The sequence below is a fragment of the Leptosomus discolor genome, chromosome Z (genome assembly GCF_034619465.1).
Source record: "Leptosomus discolor isolate bLepDis1 chromosome Z, bLepDis1.hap2, whole genome shotgun sequence".
NCBI lineage: Eukaryota > Metazoa > Chordata > Aves > Leptosomiformes > Leptosomidae > Leptosomus > Leptosomus discolor.
Window position 1 is genome coordinate 33639145 of NC_141419.1, and position 22225 is coordinate 33661369.

The 22225-nt window shown below is 39.4% G+C and overlaps 1 protein-coding gene across 2 annotated transcripts in view; it reads right to left on the bottom strand.

Moving 5' to 3' along the window:
* Positions 1-723: 723 nt before the first annotated feature.
* Positions 724-22225, bottom strand: part of PCSK5 (proprotein convertase subtilisin/kexin type 5) — a 260747-nt gene continuing 239245 nt past the window's right edge. For both annotated transcript variants that reach the window (XM_086480272.1, XM_086480271.1), the window contains exons 28-37: positions 13663-13746; positions 12944-13139; positions 10506-10723; positions 9253-9489; positions 8526-8756; positions 6739-6916; positions 5367-5584; positions 3157-3272; positions 1726-1912; positions 724-1127 (exon numbers count right to left, since the gene is read on the bottom strand). In XM_086480272.1, coding sequence (XP_086336398.1) covers positions 724-1127; positions 1726-1912; positions 3157-3272; positions 5367-5584; positions 6739-6916; positions 8526-8756; positions 9253-9489; positions 10506-10723; positions 12944-13139; positions 13663-13746 — 2069 coding nt within the window. The remainder of the gene's footprint in view (positions 1128-1725; positions 1913-3156; positions 3273-5366; positions 5585-6738; positions 6917-8525; positions 8757-9252; positions 9490-10505; positions 10724-12943; positions 13140-13662; positions 13747-22225) is intronic.

Consider the following 22225-nt stretch of genomic DNA (forward strand, 5'->3'; position numbering starts at 1 on the left):
AAAGAAAGATTATTTGACAAACACCATAGTAAAGATTAATCAGAGGTTGATATATAAAATATTTTAGTTATGTTTCATATGAACTGTGAATACAATATAGTTACCCAGAGTAAAGTAACAATCAGAAATCTTAAAATAGCATGTCATAGATTCATAATTTCACTGGGAAGTATGCTGTAAGATTACAAGAAAGAATGTGTTGGCTTCAAGGAACATAGATGCACCAGATGATACTAATGAAGAAAATCTGAGTAAAGTTAGCAAACTTGTCTATTCTATTATGAATTGCTGAGTAACTATAATCACAAAGTAGTAAACTACTGGCAGCCTATCCCAATGGCATTCATCAAGTAGATAAATACACTCACCTTGTTTATATCTGCACATTTCTAGTAGTGATTGGCAAGGTTCTCAATAAGTGTGTGTGCATGGTTTGAAGCAGAGTTTGTGTTAGTTAAAATGCACACAAATACATATTGGGAAAGGAGTTACTCTCCACACAAATGCACAGAAACATAATCTCTCAACCAGCCTACATCTGGAGTGCTACTTAAAAGCCTAGCAAGGATTTATGTAAATATTTAGGGAGAAATGTTTTTAGAAACCGTTTTGCTCTCACAGTAAGTGTTAGCTAAAATCTTGAGCTCAGCATGCTTATGTACTTAATTGCTGTAATTTAGTAGGAAAAGCAACAGAGTAGGAAATTAATAAAATAGTAAAGCGTTATCTAAATGAATAACTTTCATCATCATATTCAAGCTCATCTTCCTCGTCATCCTCCAAAAGTCCATATTTAAATTTGCGATAGACTGTGCCGTCCTGACCCATATATACAATGTCATCTTCTTCATCATCATCTTCATTATCTCGATCTCTATACTCAATCACTTGATCTTCCTGGTAACTGGGACTATCGTGGTAGTTGCTCACATAGGAAGGAAAGGTTTTGGAGTGATTTGTCAGCTTCTCATACCCACCTTTATTGACAGCCTGGGTTTTCACTCGTGATTTTCTCCAGATGAATATAATGGCTCCAACGACAAGGAGAAGCAAAATGCAGGTAATAACAAAGAAAGTAGTTTTGCTTTTGCTCTCGGGTGGTAGAGTGGTCCGTAACACACAGTCATCTACAACAGCAGTTCAAAAAGTAAAGATTAAATGAATTTGTGTGTGTGTATATGGTGGGGGCTGTGGGGTATTTGTCTTAAGAAACCCAGTACAATGTTTAGGCCTGCTTACATTTTTCAATGCGTTCAACTAAATACCTCATTCTTCCAGTACCACAACTCACTTCTTGTAGCTGTGATGATACAAGGATGTGAGCAGAGTTGCTGGAATAGCTATGCTTCTTTATTAGATTAGAAATAATCAGAAAGAAGCAGAAAAGTAACAGGCCCACAAATGAATTTTGACGTGATGAGCTTAAAATGCAATGATTCAGATGGCTATACATTGAAGCAAGCTCTTCCCAGTCACCTGGTTTATAAAATGCCTGGCCATTTAACACAATAGCCGTGAGAGAAAGAACATGCCATCTCCTGCATTGGTTGCGACAGCTGTTACTTGTGTAAAGCCCTTCCTATTCTGGTGATGGAGCAATAGAAACACACTACATGCCTGCAGCTCAGCAGCGCATTTTTTCTCTATTTCTCTTGATTTTTAAATGCCAGTGTAGTCAGTCATAAAGCCCTTCAGTACCATTACTGATCTTCAGCATGATCTTACCTTGTGTTTCACTGCAGTCACAGCACTCTGGAGTGGCTGTCAGGTCAGAGTCACTGCAGCAGGGCAGGCAGCGGCTTTCCTCCAGGTAGAGCTGCATGCTGGCTGGACAGACTGTGCAGTTGAGAGGCCCAGGTCCCTTACACTCAGTGCACGAGCTGTCACATTGCTCACACTTGGGCTCATCCCCCTTCAGATACAGAACACAAGGAATGCACCTTTCATTTTGGATTCTTTGGACCTGACATGGCAGTTCTGTCTTGTTGTTTACTGTCTGGGTGGTCATCTCTGGGCACCATGGGTGTCAATGGCAAAATACTGTAGGGGGTAGGAAAACTAATATTTGGTTCGTATTTTCTGGGTTCTCAGTGATCTGCTTGTAGGGAGAGGGGGGAAAGTCTTGTAGGAGCTTAGAGATCTCACCTAGCTAAAGGGTGAGATAAAATTCATTCAGACTGTAAGCTTTTTGGCCAGAAGTATGTTTTTATTTTGCTAGTCCCTTGCTAGCAGATCTATGGTTCTTTGGCAATAATGATGGTGAAGTGGCCTTTAAGAAGTGTACTCAAGAGTATTATTAAAAGTAACTGACAAGGGAGAAGCAACATGAAATATTCTGGAAAAAAAAAAAAGGCAGGTGAGAGATAACCTTTCATCAAACTTGCTGTCAGACCTGTGAGGCTGCTTGTCCTGAATTGAAGAACCTGGGCCAGATGGGAGGGTCATAGTAGGAGGTCCAGTTTCCCAGAGTCAAAGCTCTTGTGAACAACTGCGGACCTCCGTGGTTCCCAGGTCTTATGCTGTTTTCTCAGGCTCACAGTTTTATGGAGCAGCACTGCTGAGGGGATATTCCAGGACAGAGACTCCAGGGTATGCAGCGTCTCAGGCCAGCTGGCTTGCCTTGCTGCTATATTCTTGAATAAACAACTTTGGAAGGCAATTGATGTGGAAATCTGGAAGCTGGAGTGCCCAGACTTGTGGCACAGACCCAAACCTAGTTGTGGTCTTACTCTACTAAATATGTAGCTCTGTTAACTTCAGCCTATCCCTCCACTAGAGGTTTCTGCCAGCAGAGTTGTCAATCAGGAATGTGATGTCATTTCTTACAGACAAAGCAGCAGAAATCTGTTGGGAAATTTCAGTTATAGTAGAAGGAAAAAATGCTGTATTACTAATGTAGCTGGTTTGTTCACATGGCTTTGGTATAATTGTTGATAAAGCTGTGCCCTTAATATTTACTGGTAGAGGATTACTCTATGGTAGACAACCCCAGAAAGAGAAACTATGCATCCTCTGCCAAGAGAAGAAAAAAGTAAACATATTTAAAGATAAGCAGCCTTGAAAACTCAGAGAAGAGCATTCTGTGTTGTTTGTATTGTGTTCAGAAGTTAAAGTTCAGAATACAAATCACAGGAGAAAATGCCTACAAATAGGTACCTCTTGTCCTGGTGTCTCCTGGACTTTGTATTCACCTACAAAACAGTCTGAGGTGCACATTCCACCTAATAAGCTGTAGCTCCATACACAAGATGTGCAGCTGAATGTTCCCTTCCCTAGAAAGGCAAATAAAACAATGATAACACAACAGGAAAAATTGTCAACTAATTTCCTTTAAAAATTATACTGATCACTCACTGCCACCAACAGCAATAATCAACAGTGAAGAGTTCAGCATGAGGAGGCTGGTATTAGAAAGACCTTGGGCCTAGTCTTGAGGTTTTATGTGCCCACAAAATATATTTCTTATGTGTTTTGATATTCATGAAAAGCTGATTTGGGAATCAGTTTTACAGGGAAGATCCAACATGTTCAGGAAAATCAATTAGTTCAGTGCACTGAAGTAAAATTGTGGGGAACCTTGGCCAAATGATCTCCTTCACAAAATCAACACTTAGTAGGCCTGCTAGCTAACTATTTTCAAACCACGATGAATTATGATATGTTTATATTTGAATAGCAAAATAACTTCTTTAGTTGCATAAGAAAAAAATTCTTCACTAGGTGCAAACAGAGCAACATATGCACTTTGTGTGTGAAGTGCACTTTGAAAACTTTTGAAGACAGATGCTGCATGTATTATTTCTGTGAAATATTTAAGTGAAGGATTTGTCCTATGTTTCAAGATGCACCCATTCATTTCCCTGCAACTAGGGTTTTTATGCCGCTATCTGAAAGGAAGAAAATGGAAATGCAATTAGCTCATGTTAGCAGCAGTTAAACAGCTGAAGTTAACAACCTTCTATAACCCAGTGAATTTACTATGTGATTTTTTTGAGCAGAGCAGGGTTTGCCTTCCTGCTTATGAGAAACAAGAGACACCATAACACTTCTTTGCTTGTACATCAGCAAAGCTGATGCATTTCACAACACCTACAGGTTTGTTGTTTAGGACTGGCTTGTGTTTCATCTTAGTGTCTCTGTAATTATGATAGAAAATCTCTCCTGTGGTATTTATCCCAAATAAAGTAGAAATCAATGGAATCAGTCTGTAAATTAAAATGTCTATTAATTGTGTCCAGAATCCAAGCCAAAATAATTTTTACTTGTTATAATGTTGTTACACAAATACATTTTAATAGTTCTTGAAGGTGGTTTCACTCTAAGAGTTATTTCCACAATTTAAAATATTATTATGCTGCAGGTAGCCATCTGTGCTATTCAGTTTATCCACTATCCAAAACAAATTTTGAATATTTCAATATGGTGTGGTCCAAGCTGCAGTGGTGCCTGTTAGCTATCATCTGATACTCTTCAGATAGAAAAGGACACCAAATGGGTCCAAGGGGATTAATGCTGCTTGCTTCAGAATTGGATGAACTAGGAAAAAGAAGAAACTGACTACATAAGTGTATGACAGATCAAAACAGATGGTCTGTCAAAGTTAGTTTGGAAAAATACCTAACTATATTAAAAGCAGCAAGCAGACGTCACTGTTTCTTTCTTTCTTTTTTTTTTTTTCCCCCACTTTTCACCCTAGAATATGCTTTATGGCTGTTTCTACTCTTCCCTTTGCAGGCTGTAAAGATGTGTGGTCGTATTTAGGTTCCTTGGCTTTCACAGAGCAACATATAGTAGGACAGCTCAAAGAGTGTGGGATATTATTCAGTCATTAGTCAGTGTGCGAGAAATGAGGTCCAGGTCTGTAAGCAACAGAGCCCTTTTTTTTAAAGTTGGTGAGCATCTTTGTGAGAGGTCTGGCTGAAAAAAAATTCATTGCCATTGTCTGTTTTCCTTGACTGATTTGGCACCGGGACTTGCTCCCAGCCCTCCCCGTGAGCAGCTGCCTTTATGCTTGCGCTCTGTGGCTGGAGACAGTCCTGTGGGGAGCTTGGCAGGAATTCATATCCTTGCTTTGATCTCGATTAATCAGTAATCTAAAAGTAAGGTGACAGCACAGAGCAGCCACCGCAGCAAGTCACCTGGGGTCAGGGAGAGGCCGGCAGCCCCAGGGGAGGTCTGTGCTACCCACTGCAGCTGCTTAGGTCACGGACAGGCTGGTAGCATTGTACGTGGTATGTCTCTTTGTGAAGTGTTTCCAAATCTTGGAGCAGAGAGTGAAAAAAAGAGAAAATGATGGCAGGTTTGATAATCCTTGGCAGGTGTTTTGATAACCCTTTTTTTGGTCAAAGCGGAGTGTGTGCTTTTACCTTCACAAGTTCGGCAGGAAGGGTGGCATCTTTCACAGACATTGTTGTCCTTGTTTTCATAGTAATATTCAGGACAAGAGCTAATGCATTCGTTCTTGGAGCGCAAAAGATAGAAATATATATCACAGAAAAGGCAGTCTGTGGGTTGAGGCCCCATACACTCCTTACAACCCTTGTGGCATCTCTCACATGACCCAGTGGAGTTTTGTGCAAAATACCTGAAAAAGATCAAATAGTCATGGCTTTGCATAAAGCCCAGCAGCAACAGGCAAATTTACACACCCTTCACCCTTAGCTTTTACTGTGTATAAAAGTGTATCAATGTATAAAAGTGATATTGATGTGATCACAGTAAACATTTGCAATTGTAGTGAAAATGGAATTAATTTCCTTTAATTCCCCCTGACCACTGGAATTCAGCTATAAAGTAAGACTTTATAAATTAAAGGTCTATAAATCAAGGCTTTCTAAAATCTAGGGTGAACTCAGACACAAAATAAATACATAAATAGGCAGGGCTCAGAAAACCTCAACTCTGTTTTGGCTCTGCAAGAGATATCCTGTAGATGTTGTGTAAGCACTGAATTCCTGACTGTTCCTGATGACCTGATGTCAGGTGGAAATTCAGAAATTTCGTATTTCCTTTCAGTGCACAAAAATCTTAGCCAAAGGATACCAGCAAAGGAACTGTGTTCATGCACGTTGTGCTGTCAGAGAAAGAAGAATTGCTGCACTGTGGTTTTGTTGAGATGTAGCCATTACAGACTTTCACTTTAACAGGTTGATAACTTAATTTAACAGCCAGTGTGATTGTACTATGCCACAAAATGAAATGGACCTGAACCAGAAATCATAGGTCCACTTCCCAAATTTTAATTTCTGAGACATATTCACAAGAACACATTGAATTGAAATTTTGAAATTTAATGGACTCATATTAATGAAGTTGTGTCCAGAATTACAAGTCCTCAGTTGAAAAGTGTTTTAATTGTTCACTTTGTTATGATCCTTTGTAAACAATCCCTCAATGTAAAACAAAAATAACCTCATCTGAACTTCAGGTAAAGCGGAGGCTGCATATACTGCTTCCTGGGCTCAAGCCAACTAACAGATAACTTAGTATATTTATTCTGCTTTGCTCTGTTCTGTATAAACATAACCTAAGAGCATCCTTGGAGTGTAAGATGGCCACACCACATCAAGCTTGTCCTAATTTGGGCACCAACTTTACAGTTTTCTACTGTGAGGGGAGGTTTTCCACCACCTCTGTACTGCGACAACATAAGAATTTTCCACCTGAAAATAGAATTCAGTTCTGTTTCACTCTGAATTAGAATAGGGCAGAGCGATCTAACTTCTAGTTGGACCTTACCCTGCTGGACACTGGTTTACACATCCTTTTCCTTGTCTGTACCAGCCCGGTTTGCAGGAAAGGCACTGTGAGCTGTGTTTTCCAGTGCAAGTGACACAGGCGCTGTGGCATGGGGAGCATTGTCCCTTGTCGCTGTCAACATAATACCCATCTGGACATGTTTCAACACAGGTTGTATCTGCACAGAAAACAATACAGAATAACCCATCATGTTCAGTATTTGCTGCTATAAAACATCTCATACACTTGTGCTAGAGCAAACTCTCTAACTGGAGATGCTGTTAGAGCATGCACCAGCACAAGAAAAGAGAATGCTGGGGTATAGTAATTTTTTTTTTTTCTTCTAAGTCTTGTCAGTTCATTAACCCTTATTTCTGCGTTTTATGTGCATTAGCAGGCTCTTCAGAACGGATAATTTTTTACTTCGGGGAAATATAAATGCATAATACATAATAATGAACAGCAGCTGCAATTTCTTTCAGAATATACAAAAGAAGAAATAGTAGTTATGAAAATTTCTATCTGCATTGCTGTTTTCTTTGATTTCACTCTAAGCATCAACCTCACTGCATTCTGTGTACATGGTGAATCTGATTGTAAATTTGAGATTTAATGACATTTGTTCATTGGTCTTTGCCCCTGTCTGTGACTGCTGCTTTATGTTATGGGAATAAATGCTTGTAATGCTGCCAAATGTACCAGATACATCCTGCTTTTTCACTAAGATTTCAGAGGGTCATTAGACTAGGAATCTCAAATGAGAAGTTAGGATTGATGCAACTAACTACATCAAGCTAAGAGAGCAGTGAATATTCATCAGTAACTTGTACCTATTATCTAGCTTGTCTTTATATTATTGCTGGTTGGGTTGCAACTAGGCAAAGGAAGGTACTTCCTCTTATTTCTATTTTCCTTGCAATTCTTTCTCCACTCCAAGATATTTATTTACATCCATCAACTTTACCAGTTGTAATGGTGCAAAGCAGCTGAGTGTGTTGATAAAAAAGACAGGTCTGATGCAAGACCCCAGAAATTTAAGAATGCAAAATCTTCATCAGAATTAGACTCAAAAAGCTCAGGTTCAGTTTTATTTCAAACTCTCTTTAGATTTTTCCTGCATGAAAGATCATTTTAGTAATTATTTTCTCCCAATGATCTTCTAAAATTTTTGTTTGCTTTTTAAAGAATATGCAAGGAAGTAAACTTTAAGTTCTGGGATTTTATACTTTTTATCAATTTGTTTCTGAGACAGTATAGTCTTTTGCATCAAAGTCAGAAAAGTAGTTTTGCATCTCAGCCATCCACTACATACTGATCTAGTGATCCATGAACAACTTTTTAACAGCTGTGCTTAAGTATTTCTTTGCTCATCAGATCTCTGCAGGGATTAAACAAGCCAACATGAAAATGTGAGCTCTTAGCACGTCTATTAAAAAGAAGAAAAAGCTAAGGATAAGCCTCTTGTCTTTTTAAGTTCCTTGTAGGAAACAACAGGAACAGTACATACTAAGTAAATGAAACATACAAGTTTTGTTTAGCCATGGAATTTGTTGCTACTTAGAAGTCCTGCTTTGGCCCCAGTAAGTGGCAAACCTAGTCTCACAAGGCGTTTTGAGGTAGCCCTGCAGAAGTAATTGTCTCTGCACAAGTTATCTACTTGTCAGGTCAGCTTTGCAACTTTTAGAATGGCTGAAACAGCCCTAGATGTTTCATAAATGTGACAGAAACTTGCCTACTTCATGCTATCAGTGTAGAATAAAACTTAGAGGCGGGAGCAAGACACTTACTGAGAAGATAGTGGTTATTTGCACAGCTGAGGCACTGATGTTCAGTGGGTCCTGAGCAGTGGAAGCATTTCTTATGACAAGGCTTGCAGGTCTGAGTTTTCTCAATGTAGTACTCGGTGCGAGAGCAGTATCCAGATGCCACACAGTGCCCATCATGGTTCAGCATCAGGCCATTTCTGCAAGTAAGGCAGGCAGTGGAAGAAGAACAAGTCTGGCATGTCCTGTTGCACGCTGAAATGGGCAAACAGTAGGAATGTCACAATTTCTTGTTGTATTTGCAATCACTATTTCAGTTTCAATTTTGCAAGGAGCAGCCATCATGTCAGGATGAGAGGCTGCAGGAAACGGTGATAGTTCTGCTTCTGCATAGTCAAACATTTTATTATTTTCAATCTTATATAGGCAGTTCCTTAGGTTTCCTTTTTCACTGGCACTGCTTTTGCTGAGCAGTGGTTTTCAACATACTGTCTCCAGCAATACTCAGCACTTTACCAGAGTGGTTGCCTTGTAATACTAAACACATCTAGCTTTGCTACCTCCCTCTCAGCTTTCTCCAACTTTCACTGTTCTAAGCTATGCCTCGTTATTTTTCTGCATTAGCTGTCTCCTCCGTTTCCAGGACACTGGTAGCGACATTAAGGTGGTACACACACGCTCTTTTGGGATAGTCTTCAGTCAGACCCACTTTTATCTCAATACCGTTCTGGGGAAAACGACAGCTGCCAACCTTGACAGTCTGCAGTGTCTTCTTCATAGTAAGTCCCTTCAGGGCACTCTTCAAAACACATGCCATTGTAGAGGACAAAGAAGTCGATGGTGCACTCAGTGCAGTCATCCAAGTCTGGCCCATCACAATCCTTGCAGTTGGCTTGGCAGGGAAAGCAATGCTTGTCTTCAGCATAGAAGTGTGAAGGGCAGTCCGGCACACACTTCCCCTCATGTAGGAAGAAGTTGTCCACGCACTCTACAGAGGACAACAAACAACAGGTAAGCAAACAGTCAGTGAATTCTGACTTCTGTAAATGAGGGAGTGAAGAAATCCTAGGAGACCATAAATCCTGCATTGCCTGTCATGTTAGGAGGTAAGAGGACAGCTTGGGAAGGCAGTGCTTTTCTTTGACTCTTTCCCCTCCAAAATGTCCATAATGGCCCAACCCTCACACGGCATTTTCTGTATTACATCAAGAGACTGAGAAGCTAAGTCACCTGTGCTTTGCTGATACTAACCAAACCATGCTGCCATTGAATACAGGTGGACTTCTGCTGAGATATTATATCTGCATTATGAACTTCCTGTGAAATCAGGGGTGTACAGATTTGAAGGTTTTTTTGGTTTATTATTAAAATATAAGTCTGGCTGGAATATATGGACCTGAATATTCGTCTTTGCATAGAGCTGGGATTCAGCTCCTAATTTTATTGTGGGCACTTGGTTTAATAGCTTTGTTTATTTATTTTTTTTCCCCATTTCTTCCATGTTTACATTTCCAGGATGTTTTGCTTAACTATCCTGGAAATTCTTGTGGGGCCATTCAGACTCGCCAGGATATCCCAGTCTTTCCTAATACGTTTCATTACAGAGATTTCATCCTTTACCATGAGTAGTCATTTGCAAAAATGGTAAAGAGATGTAAAGTTCAACCAAACTAGGAAAGAAACATTCTGTATTTCACATTGGTGTAAATGTGTATGCAGGTGAATACACCAGCTCAGAAATAGAATCAAACTAGTGGGAATCTCTGAAGGACAACAGGAACAGGCAAAGCAATGTGAAATGATTACAGATTAACAGTTTTGATGAGTCTCATCATAAAGCACTTGATTGCTTAGCCTCTATCTTAGATATTAACAATGATATACACATCTCTTTTACACTTTTGCTCATTATAGCATTTGTTTTTGGATCTGTGTTTCTGACAGTCTGTCTCTAGACAGACCCAGATGGATTTTAGCCAAGTCAGGACCAGTTCTTTATAATACCTTTGCATGTTTCATTGTGAATACACTCCTGACACATTTCAGGGCAGTGTTTGCAGATTCCTTCAGAGGCAAAATGCTTCTCTGTACAGGCAGGTTTACATTTCCACTGCTCCAGAAGCAAAGGACTTTTACAGGACAGGCATTTGGTTGCACTTCCCATGCATGTCTTACAGGATCCACTGCATTCCTTACAAGTCTCAGAATCATTAAAATATCCCCTATTGAATGAAAACAAAGCAAACTGCCAGTCAATGTGTAGTTATCAAGTGGTCCAGGCTATAAAAATTACGAGAATATATGAGACTTTCCCAGCACACACATTTCACTGGATCAAACAGGTTTCTCACACAGTTTGTGGCCCATCTTCTACTTACATCCCCTCTGCCTGTGAGCAAAAAATATGCATGGCTAGTGCTAAAAAGGGAGTCTGGCCTTCCTTTGTTCTTATACCTACTCTCTAAGGGATGTTGGACTTTCTTGGTTATTTCTTGATTTCCCCCTTAAGACAGGAAGATCTACAAAGTTTGGGAAGAGAAAGATGCGATCTTTTGTCTTGCACAGCTGACCCTCAGCAGTGATGTCAGGGAAAGACAGAGAAATATAACCTCTGTGGCACTAGACAGGAGACAGAGAAGAGAAAACCCCAACAAAACCAGGATGATTAAGTAGTACCTGTGTTTAGTGACAGCAGGTTAGAGACAGTGAAGTGTGAACACAATTTACTGGTGTCTGTGGTGTGAGAGCAACTACAGACAACAATGGTTGTGACTATTAATTAGAAAGAAAATATATCAAAAAATTGTGCCTATATTTCAGGAGAAGAGGGATAAAAGGAGAGGCTGGATGCAGTCCAATCAGCCAGCACTCTCAAAACCAAAATGTTAGAAGGTTAAAGGACAAACCAGTCCACATTTTGAGGTGATTGCTAATCCATATGTATACAGCCATTGATGAAAAATACGGAAGAAGTTGACATAGAAAGTAGTCCCAGAACATGTACTTTATGTTAATAAGCTTGTTCTTCCCTCTAGAGCGGTGCTTCTCCTTTCCTTCTTGGAGATGATCTTTCCAAAGAAAAGCTGAGATAATGCATCAGGAGCAAGGTTAGAGAAAGGATAGGAAGAGCTGTGGCTGCTATCCTCATCTTTTTTTCTCCTAACTTTTGTCACGATCCTACATCTATTTCTCAAAGCACTTCTTCTCTTGTCTTGAGTACTCAGCTAGCCCAGTCTTCCAAAATCCTCTATCAGAAATTATCAGTGCGACAAGTCAACCCTTTCCATGCCCTACAACACATCCCCAAACTCCAAAAAAAACCCCAAACATCTCTTATATAATCCTCTGCTCCAGTGGAGAGTAGTTATGCCTCAAGAAATTTACCTCAAAGACTGAAACCGGATTTTGACTCTGCTGGATGACTTTGCTGAATGTTGTATGGGAAGCTGTTATTTATGTCTAGAATTTGGAAAAAAGTGGGGTAATAAAACCTGAAAAGACAAGTGATCTATGAAAAGGTTTAGTTCTGTTATACTGACCTCGTGTGGGATAACTGTGGGGAATGAGTACTGAGAATGAACATGTTACAGCCAAAACATTATCTTTGATTGTAGGCCACAAAACATGATTTCTTACATTAAAACACAATTTCTGATATTCTGGACTAGAGTAGGCTTTAGTGCAATTACTTTGCATTTACTCTGTCATTTGATGATCAGAATCTGTTCCACTGGCTTTTATTGACTTATTTGACAAAGTTAGAAGGAAAGTACTGGTAGAGAATTTGTACTGATTGTAAGAAAAGCAGAAGCTGCACATTTTCCTAAAGAAAAAGGTTATCCAAGCAAGACCTTCTTCTCTTGGAAGACCCTAGCACAGATTTTATGTGTGTATATATAGGTATGATGAACGCTGATGAAAAAAGCACAGAAACAGGAGAACCTGATCTACTCAGGTGCCTGATCTAATATCTGTTGCAGTCAAATGGGAATCTTTCTTTTTGAATTTCATTTATTACAGGAAAAAGTAAAGAGTACAAACCAAAGAGCGAAACACATCACTAAGCACTATACTTCCATATTGGGACTCTGGTACATCCACTTTCTGGGTTCACACTCCTGCTCTGTACTACTTTGAGGAAGGAACAAGTTAGAGAATGACTAGAGGCTAATTTTCAGTCACCATAAAGAACCGCCCTGAAGTCCCGTCATCCTATTGAAGTCAATGGGAGCTGCAGCATCTGTCATAGGATTTCCTATCTAGTTTCACTTTTGATTTTTCACTTTTTCTCTAAGCAGCTGAAAATGACTTTTACCTTATGATAGTTTCTGGTAGCTTAAGTTACATTAAGATCTCTCTTGAAAGGTTTTTAATGGATCTGAACTTTAAAGAGGAGCACAGTGAGAAAACAAGAAGCTGCTCATCCAACAGGAGTTACTTACTCAGGGCATTCCTGTAAACACCTGCCTTCGTGGAGGAAGAGTGGCTGGTCCTGTTCAGCCTGACACTTCTGACAGTGCCAGTGGTCGGAGCACACCTCACAGCCATCCATGCACATCTCGCACTTTCCACTTGCAACATTGCCAAAAGATGTTGGAGGGCACAGAGAAACACAGGTATCATGGATAAGAAATTTTCCTGGCAAAAGATCAACTCAGGTGAGGAAAGGCACCAATTAGAAGTGTATTTAGAAGATTCCTGCCTTGGATGGCTACAAAAAAACTTTCAAATTCCTTGAAATTTAACTTTTTGATGTTTCAAAACACTTTAAGCTTAAATTCTTTAAGCTATTTCCCAAAGTAGTTTGCTAAACCTTCACTGAAATTTAACGTTAAAAGGAATCCTCAGGATTACCTAGTACACCTTCCTGAATAAATCCCTATTCAGTATTTCCTGCATCATGTGTACAACTTTTGATTGAAAAGAAAGAAAAGGAACGACATCCACCTAACGATTTTTTTTACCCATATTGCCAAGGGCATATGCTTAATTCCTAGATGATGTCTGACTTCAGATGGCCATTATCTGATTACCCACCTATGCTTTAAGCTGTCAAAGAACTTCCTAGTGCCTCTTGATGACAATATTCCCTAGAAGTGTGTAGGATACAGAATATTTTAGCCTCTTGCAAAACTTACCCAAAGAAGCTGAAATCTCTTACCTTCTGGACACGAAGTACATACATCAGCAGATTTCTCACAGGTCCTACATGGAGGGTCACAGGACTGCAATCTTTTTTTTGCATCTGGGATGAAAAGAAAAAACGTTCCATGTTATTCCTCTCTTATAGGCTGTTTTTGTTAATTTCCCCTCCCTTTAGGGAGGCCATTTCCTATGGCTTTTTCTAAGCTGTTTCAAAAATGTATCTCTGTGAATTTTTGGAATTCGCAAAGTTGAAGAACTTGATGATTGTGTTCAGCTCCACTCTATTAAATGGTAAATTAAGAGTTGTAATAAAGGAAAATATAAAAATTATCCTGTGATTCACTAAGGCACTGTTCTGGACTGCTCTTCGCAAAGGAGAACAATGATCTGGCTGAATAATGTTAGTTTTAATATAGTGCTCCAAAACCAAATCCAGATCCGTACTCCTAATAGATTACGAACAGCAAGAGCTAGAAAGTCTGTAAATTTGGGGAACTTGGTGTAGTGAGATATCTTCATGGAGATTTTGTACTAGCTGGTTGCAGAACAACCTGTAACTAAGTGAGAAGACTGAGTAGGAAGGAGAGAGAAATGAGTGTTTGGAAAGAAGAACTCCCCAAATGGGCTTTCTGTCCATCATTTTTCAGCAGTCCTGGCTGACTGGGGAGGTCTCAGCAGATTGGAAGTCAGCCAATGTAATGCTCATATGTAAGAAGGGACTGAAGGATGATCCAGGAAATTACAGCCCTGTCAGTTTGGCTTCAGTGCCAGGGAAGCTGATGGAGCAGATCATCCTGAGTTCCACTATGCAGCACATGCAGGACAACGAGGTGATCAGGCCCAGTCAGCATGGGTTTATGAAGGGCAGGTCCTGTTTAACAAACCTGATCTCCTTCTATGACAGGGTGGCCCGCCTGTTGGATGAGGGAAAGGCTGTGGATGTCATCTACCTCGACTTTAGTAAGGCATTTGACACTGTTTCCCACGGCGTCCTCCTAGAGAAGTTGACTGCTCTTGGCTTGGATGGGCATACGCTTTGCTGGGTGAAAAACTGGTTGGGTGGCGGAGTCCAGAGAGTTGTGGTCAATGGAGTTAAATCCAGTTGCCGGCCAGTCATAAGTGGTGTCCCCAAGGGCTCAGTACTGGGGCCACTCCTGTTTGACATCTTTACCAATGATTTGGATGAGGGGAGGGTGTGCACTCTTAGTGAGTTTGCAGATGTGACCAAGCAGGGTGGAAGTGTCGATCTGCTTGAGGGTAGGGAAGCTCTGCAGAGGGATCTAGATAGGCTGGATCGCTGGGCCAAGGCCAATTCCATGAGTTTCAATAAGGCCAAGTGCCGGGTCCTGCACTTCGGCCACAACAACCCCCAGCAGCCCTACAGGCTTGAGGAGGAGTGGCTGGAGAGCTGCCAGGCAGAGGGGGACCTGGGATTGTTGATTGACAGCTGGCTGAACATGAGCCAGCAGTGTGCTCAGATGGCCAAGAAGGCCAATGGCATCCTGGCCTGTATCAGGAACAGTGTTGTCAGCAGGAGAAGGGAGGTGATCATTCCCCTGTACTTGGCTTTGTTGAGGCTGCACCTCGAGTAGTGTCCAGTTTTGGATCTCTCTCTACAAGAAGGACACTGAGGTGCTGGAGAGGGTACAGAGGCAGACTACCAAGCTAGTAAAGGATTTGGAGCATGTGTTGTATGAGGAATGGCTGAGGGTTCTCTAGCCTGCAGAAGAGAAGGCTGAGGGGAGACCTTATCGCTCTCTACAACTACTTGAAAGGAGGTTGTAGCGAGGCGGGAGTCGGTCTACTCTCCCTAGTAACAAGAGATAGAACAAGGGGAAAGGGCCTTAAGCTGCACCAGGGAGGTTCAGGCTGGATATTAGGAAGAATTTCTTTACTGAAATGTTTGTCAGGGATTGGAACAGCCTGCCCAGGGAGATGGTGGAGTCACCATCCCTGGAGGTGTTTAAGAGACAGTTAGATTTTGTACCTAGGGTCATGGTTTAGTGGTGTTGGTAGAGCTAGAGTTGGATTCGATGATCTTGAAGGTCTCTTCCAACTGAAACTGTTCTATGATTCTATGATTCTATGATCTGTTAAATGGTTCTCCCCAAAACTATTGCTACTGTTTCCCTCCAAAAGAAAGAGTCTGGTGTGTGCCAAATGGAGTTTTTATGCCTGTAGAAAACTAAGACTTTCGTTATGCTTTGCATAGACTTTATTCAATGTGTTACTCAGCTCCAAAATAACAAGAGATTTGAGGATCATACTTAATACAGAGGAAGTCTGCTGTGCAATGTGATAGGTCCCAGCATGCAGCTCTGTGTTTTAATCTAAACAATTACAACAATGGGTAAATGGATGTCTGATGAAAAAGTAATTGTGGACCAGCAGACAGAAGATAGTAGCCTTTTGACTTTGCTGAAAATGAAAAGTAAAGAATAAATCAGAAGTTGGTTGCACATTGGGCTTTTCCCTTCAGTTAGCACTTACAGCTTATCCTGCCAATTAAATATGTATGATTTCTGTAAGTCAATGGACTGGCTGACAGTATCCATTAGCCACATGCAACATATCACTACTCTTTTGTTTTGCCTGTTACAGCAAGGTAGTTTAAATTGCTGATGTTTTGAATGAAAGTCATGAAAACAAATGCTTTGAGTAAAAAGAGGAGGGAGGAGAACAGGAGACTTACATAGAGTCCTTTTGCTCAAAGGGTAATGGTGCCCATTTTTTTAAGCAAAGAAGCAGTCAATAGAAAAGTGGGTATGTGCATAATATGGCACAAGAGCAGAAGGAGTAATAATAATAAAAATATTTATTATTATTATTATTATTATTATTTATAACTGTAGTGGTAAAGGACTGAACAACAGCTATCTCTTGTACAGAGTCCCTACCTTGTGGAAGAAAAAAAAGGTGTGAGCGATGTATAAGCATCAGGAGCCCAAGAGTTGTGTGGGGGAGATATTTTCTATTAAGTAATCTCTGAAGTTGCAGGAGTGGGAAGATAGCACAGGGGTAGGTATTGACAAAGGACTAGAGAGACACAAGGAGACACAAGGAGACCTGTGAGGTGAGTTCAGTGCTACCTAAAGCAGCAATGAAATGCCCCATCTTCTGATAACAACAGTATAACTGGGGCCTCAGTGCTGAGGCTCTTTGCAACGGGATTCATGCTGCTGTGGAGACAGTTGTCAGATTCATTGAACTTTTAGGGTGGAAGTAGATTTCTGGAAAAATCCTGATTAGGCTCTGTTCTTTGCACTATCTATGTATGTTTTATATTTACATATAGATTAATAATTGTGTAGTTTAGGCATTGAAGGGCTAGCGTTACAAAGTAATTTTAAAATACCATTTTTAGTTGTCTGTAAGTTTTATCCTTCTTGAGGAGAACAAGAATTCTGTTCTGATTTTCTTAGCCCTTTTAAGTTTGTGGATATAGATATCTTGTAAGCCTTTCCACAGTAGCAGGTTCTGTGAGTTTAGATCCTTTTTGTCTCTTGCTGACGTATTTCTATGGCTTTTTTCCCTGCTGAAGACTTATTTTCTGTATTTCAGGTTACAACATGCTATTCCAAGAGGATTCTAGTCCGTTTAAGTGCCCCTGAGCGTAGAGGACAGTTTGAGTCTCTCTTAAGCCTCTAGATGTACCTAATCATATAGTACACAAGCATTTTCAGTTTGCTTATCCAAATAATCCTCAAAGCAACTTGCTGGTGAACATTGTTTACTCTTGTGAGATGCAGAAATTCGCTGTCACAAGATATTTTTGGAGAGACTACTCCTTAGCTTCATGTCTTTTCCTGACTCTTCATCATTGAACAAATCCTTAAAGAGTGGCCTTCTTGATGTCATCTGTAAGGATATAAGGAATAGTCCAGAAAAGCTGGATGTTTGGTGTTAATAGATTTTCTATTCTCCTGTCCTCTTTTTCTGTTCTTGAGAGAAGATTCTCACTGGCTTACAAATCCTAAGATTTTCCCCTTTTAGAGACTAGTCATTTGGCACCCTCGGAAAAAAGAACATTGGGTAGTTGATGATATATTGCACAGGCATGTAGTTTTTAATTAATGTTTTTCACTTTGCCTCTAGAACCTTGGCTGAAAGAAAGACCATCTGTTCCTGATGTCTGCCTGCGGTTGCACATCCTCTGTTCCTCCATCAGTTGCTTTGATAAACCTTCAGAATTTGTCAAGGCAGAGTTCTGATTCTCCCACTGAAAATGTCATAGGCCTTTTTCTAAATATGCAGTAAATAAAACAAATTTTCATTTCCCCTTTCAGCAGCTTTGCATCCAGCTACCCTACCCTGGCTTATGTTTTATTTTTTAAAAATCCCTACTGAGTAGTTTTAAGTGGCGTAATTTAATACCAGTTATGCGTGTGAAGAAGCAAGCCAGAAATATTGTTGAAGCATGTGTTGACAGGGGAAAAGGACCTTGATCCTCACAAGAGATTTGGTGTAATAAAAAAAATAGCAGGAAGGCAAGGTTAAGAAAAGAACTACCACTGAAGAATGTTTAAAAGAGCTCATTGTTTCAAAAACATTTCAAGCCTTACAATTAAAAAAAAAAAAAAATCTTTTTCGGTGAAGGACTTTTTACTTCTATTTAACCCTTGCCTTTTTGTCATTTGTTGTTTCCTGTGATACTTGCTAGTCGCCACCAGAGGGTAATGTACACAAGCAATTGGGTTTCTAATAGTTGTCACAGGAGACAATCTTTAGCTCTCTAGTCAAATACAAGCACTTAAATGACCCAACTTTAGTATTGACAGAAGAAATGTTACAATTAATTTTTTTTAAAAAAATTCTAGACAGTTAAGCCGAGTTTGTCCTGTGATAAAGCCTCAACTGACTGGAAATAAGCTTTCATTTAGTAATAAAAAAACCCTACACACATTTAGAATCATGTAAAGTTTTTAAATGTAGTTTTCTTGCATAGCAAACAGTTCCCCAAATGGACAAATGTGATGCAAGAGGTTTGTTTACGGAAACCTGTGCACACTACTTCCAATAATGTAACCAGAGCTTTCCAAAGAATAGTCTTACAAAGCTGAAAAATGGTCATGCAAAATGTATTTCCTTGGTTTTTGGACTGATGATAGACGGAAATCTTGGAAGTGATTTTTTTTTGTCTGTTGGGTTGTATTTTGCTTTCCTCTGAAGGATACCATTCTGTGCTTGAGGATCCAAAAAGCTTTCCTTCAAAATTTAAGTCTGTAGCTCTTATGGTTGCAAATGAAACCTGTAAATGTAGAAGCCATAATGATGTAGAATTGTAAACCAGCCATATTCTAAAAGTGGGACAGTGACTCTGAAAAAACACTCTATTCTATTATTATACTGTTCTGCTCTTCTTTTTTTCAAAGGCAAAAATGTATGACCTTTTCAGACCTACTGAGCTGTTTTTATCCTTACGCTTACATTCTTTCTTGATTTTTTGTTGGGGTTTTTTTGGTGTTTTTTTTTTTTCCTTCACAGAAGAAAACGCTTTCTCTTTAAACTCTATTCAGGCCAGAATCTGACTCAATGTCACGTTGTCTCGTGTCTTTGTCAGAATGAGTAACAACTTTGACGTACATCCAGCTAAGTCCTTCCTATTTCTTTCTAGAAACTGAGAAACTGAATCCCACCGTGCCATTTCGTGAGCTGAGGTTTACTGCAGGTCTAAAGCTACCACAATGCTCTTGCCCATTCAGTCTATTCATGGGATTATCAAACTGGAAGTGTGGGGGAAGACTGAAAAATATATTTTTTCCTTTTTTCTTTTCTCATTTGGGCTTGTGCCATGAATAAGACAATGGCAGAGTTTCTTGAAACCTGGTACCATACACATTTAACTGTGAACCCAAACTGAATTAAGGAAAAAAGATGAGAGAAATTTTAGCTCCATTTGTCACAATATCCACGTATTTCCTTTCTTTTTACTAAAGTGATCCTACTTTGAGCTCCCAGAATTTTTCAGTTTGATTTTAGAGAAAGATTAAATGAATCCTCAAAAATATTCAGGATGAAAAACATAGGTCCATGTGGAAGGAAGTGTGGTCCTCTTCACATGCTCACCACTTGTTCTGGCAAATGTAAATGTTATTAAAAAAACCCAACATGAAACCCTCTACAAAACCTAAGGATATATGAGCAGAGATATGGCCGTATCTAAAGAGACTTGCCTTTAAATATAATAGCATTTGAAGTACTTTATTGTCCCTCCTTAATGTCATTTAAACCCACAACTGCATTATAAGAGTTCTTACTAATATATACTCATTATCTTTGTGCTGTCTGACTTGCTCTCTCTACCCGTTCCTCCTGGGCAATGGATCTTTATGCCAGGTAGTGCAAGCAGTGAGTGTTCAGACTGATAAAAGATGGTTTGTTTTCTTCATTTAAAATCTTAATTATTTATGGTTTTTTTATGAGTAAAAGGGGGACTTAAAAATTTGTATTTTTAAATTGCTATCGAAGTAGCTCCCTACGTACATTTGTAATACACTTAGCTTCTAGACATTGACTTCTACAAGGAGAGTGTTTTTGCAGTATATTTTATTGTTGGACCATGGCACAATTGCTGCAGTGAGGAAAGCAGAAGGAAATTAAGTGCCATGGTTGTTTGTAACTGCAAGCATATTACTTTTAGAAGGTGACCTGTCTAGCTTTTACACTGTGTAGTGAGATGTGATTTGAATGTGATGCAGTTGAGATGCTACTTAGTTTTTTAGATTTTATTCTGGGCATGGCACTGGCCTTGCAAAACTGATTCAGTCACGAATAAAGCCACAAAACAGGCTATGTATCTCCATGAGGTAATTACAGTTACATAGACACGGTAAAATGTAATGAAAACAATATACATGTGTAATAAAATACTAGACCTATTCCATTTTGAAGAATTACGTGAACTGTAAATTTAAGGAAACTATAGGAGTACTGAGAAGTAAATTGCAATCACCAATAATCATTAATTCCCAATCTTGTTATCTTGTAACAACCATTGTATTACTTTACAAACAAATAGATAGAGTATGAAATTGGTGTTCCTAAGAACATATGGGATAATGAATCATTTTTGCTTGCCTCTAGCAACCTGAAATTTCACATATGGATGATGCTTAAAAAGGTCTCCTAACTCTTCCCATGATGCTCTATTTCTGCACTCTAAATGTCATAACATTTTCACATTTGGAAGACTATGACCTGTTCTCTCTTGCTGCTTTCTCTACTGTCTTCTGCCCACTCTATTCCTTTTTGTTTTTCCCTTCCACATTCTGAGACCTTTATATGTATATCTGCATAGCTGCATCAAGGTCCTTTTAAATAAACTTTTTAAAGCCTGAATTATAGTTTTCTCTCAACCAGTGTATTTTTACTGATTTTGTTTTTCTCTGTGTTTAGGAAAAAAACAATATGCAAGATGGATGCAATTGGTCAATGGCTGCTTGTGAGAGGTTGCTCTTATTATTGGGGGTGGTATGTAATAGTAAACAGAACTGTCTGCTATTTAGCTGCGTAATTTGCTTCAGCATATATTACCTGCATGTAAAGAAGCACATATTCCATTTTGAGTTTGCATCAGCAACAGACCTCATTCCATACCCGTTTTTTTCCTTTTGTACTTTTCAGAAGAATGTGGTAGACTAAACATGTAACCAAGGAATGAATGAGTTTTTAGGGTGCGGTATTTACAGTTAACAGGGAAAATGAAGACCTGACCATAACTTGCAGAATGTCTAATTCATTTGAAAGGGTGTGTGTGTTCACTTGGTGAATCAAACTTACACTAGTGTGGCTTCTGGCTTCCAAAGTCATTTCATCATCTGGTACATGAGATAAAATACAGATGTTTCACAGTAGAAACACAGAGCTTGATCTCCTTCTCTTTCCCCCCCTCCCCTCCCCTTTCTTGGCTTGCCCTGTCTTTTTAAAAGCCTGGATAACATACATGGTCTATTTCATTATTTCAGATCTGGATATGACTTATTAATGGTTCCTGATATGACTTGAACTGTTGGCCCAGCGGAGTATACACCCAAAGTATATATAATTTTGGAAAGGTTTTTTTTAATAGAATGTTTTGGTTGTTGGAGTGTGTGCTCATAAAAATTCACAAGACTGATCTATCATTTATCTTTGCACAAGAAATAGAAGTGAAAGCTTACACATGGAAAAGAAGCATATTCCACAGTCACAAAGGTTTTAATCCTCACCTAGGTGGACTAGTCTTGCAAACTGCAGAGAAAGTCAGACTCTGTGTTGGTTTCTTCATAGCAGGCTCTGATATGCTACCATTTAATTTATGTTAGCCTTCAAACCAAACAAAATAACAACAGTCTTTGTTTCCCAAATTCACTTTGTCCCATATGGTACAACAACACAGTCTCTAACATCACAGTGGAACCCACTAAATCCATGTGGCTGGAAGAGCCAAAGAGAAATTACTTCATTATTTGTAAATACAGTTCAAGGTCTAATAGCTCAACTCTCTGTTAGTACATACAGTAAAGAGAAGATTAATGTGGTAAAAGCTGATGTAAACTACTGGATTTGGAAATTTTGGCTGTCTTCCTAGCTATGTTGTC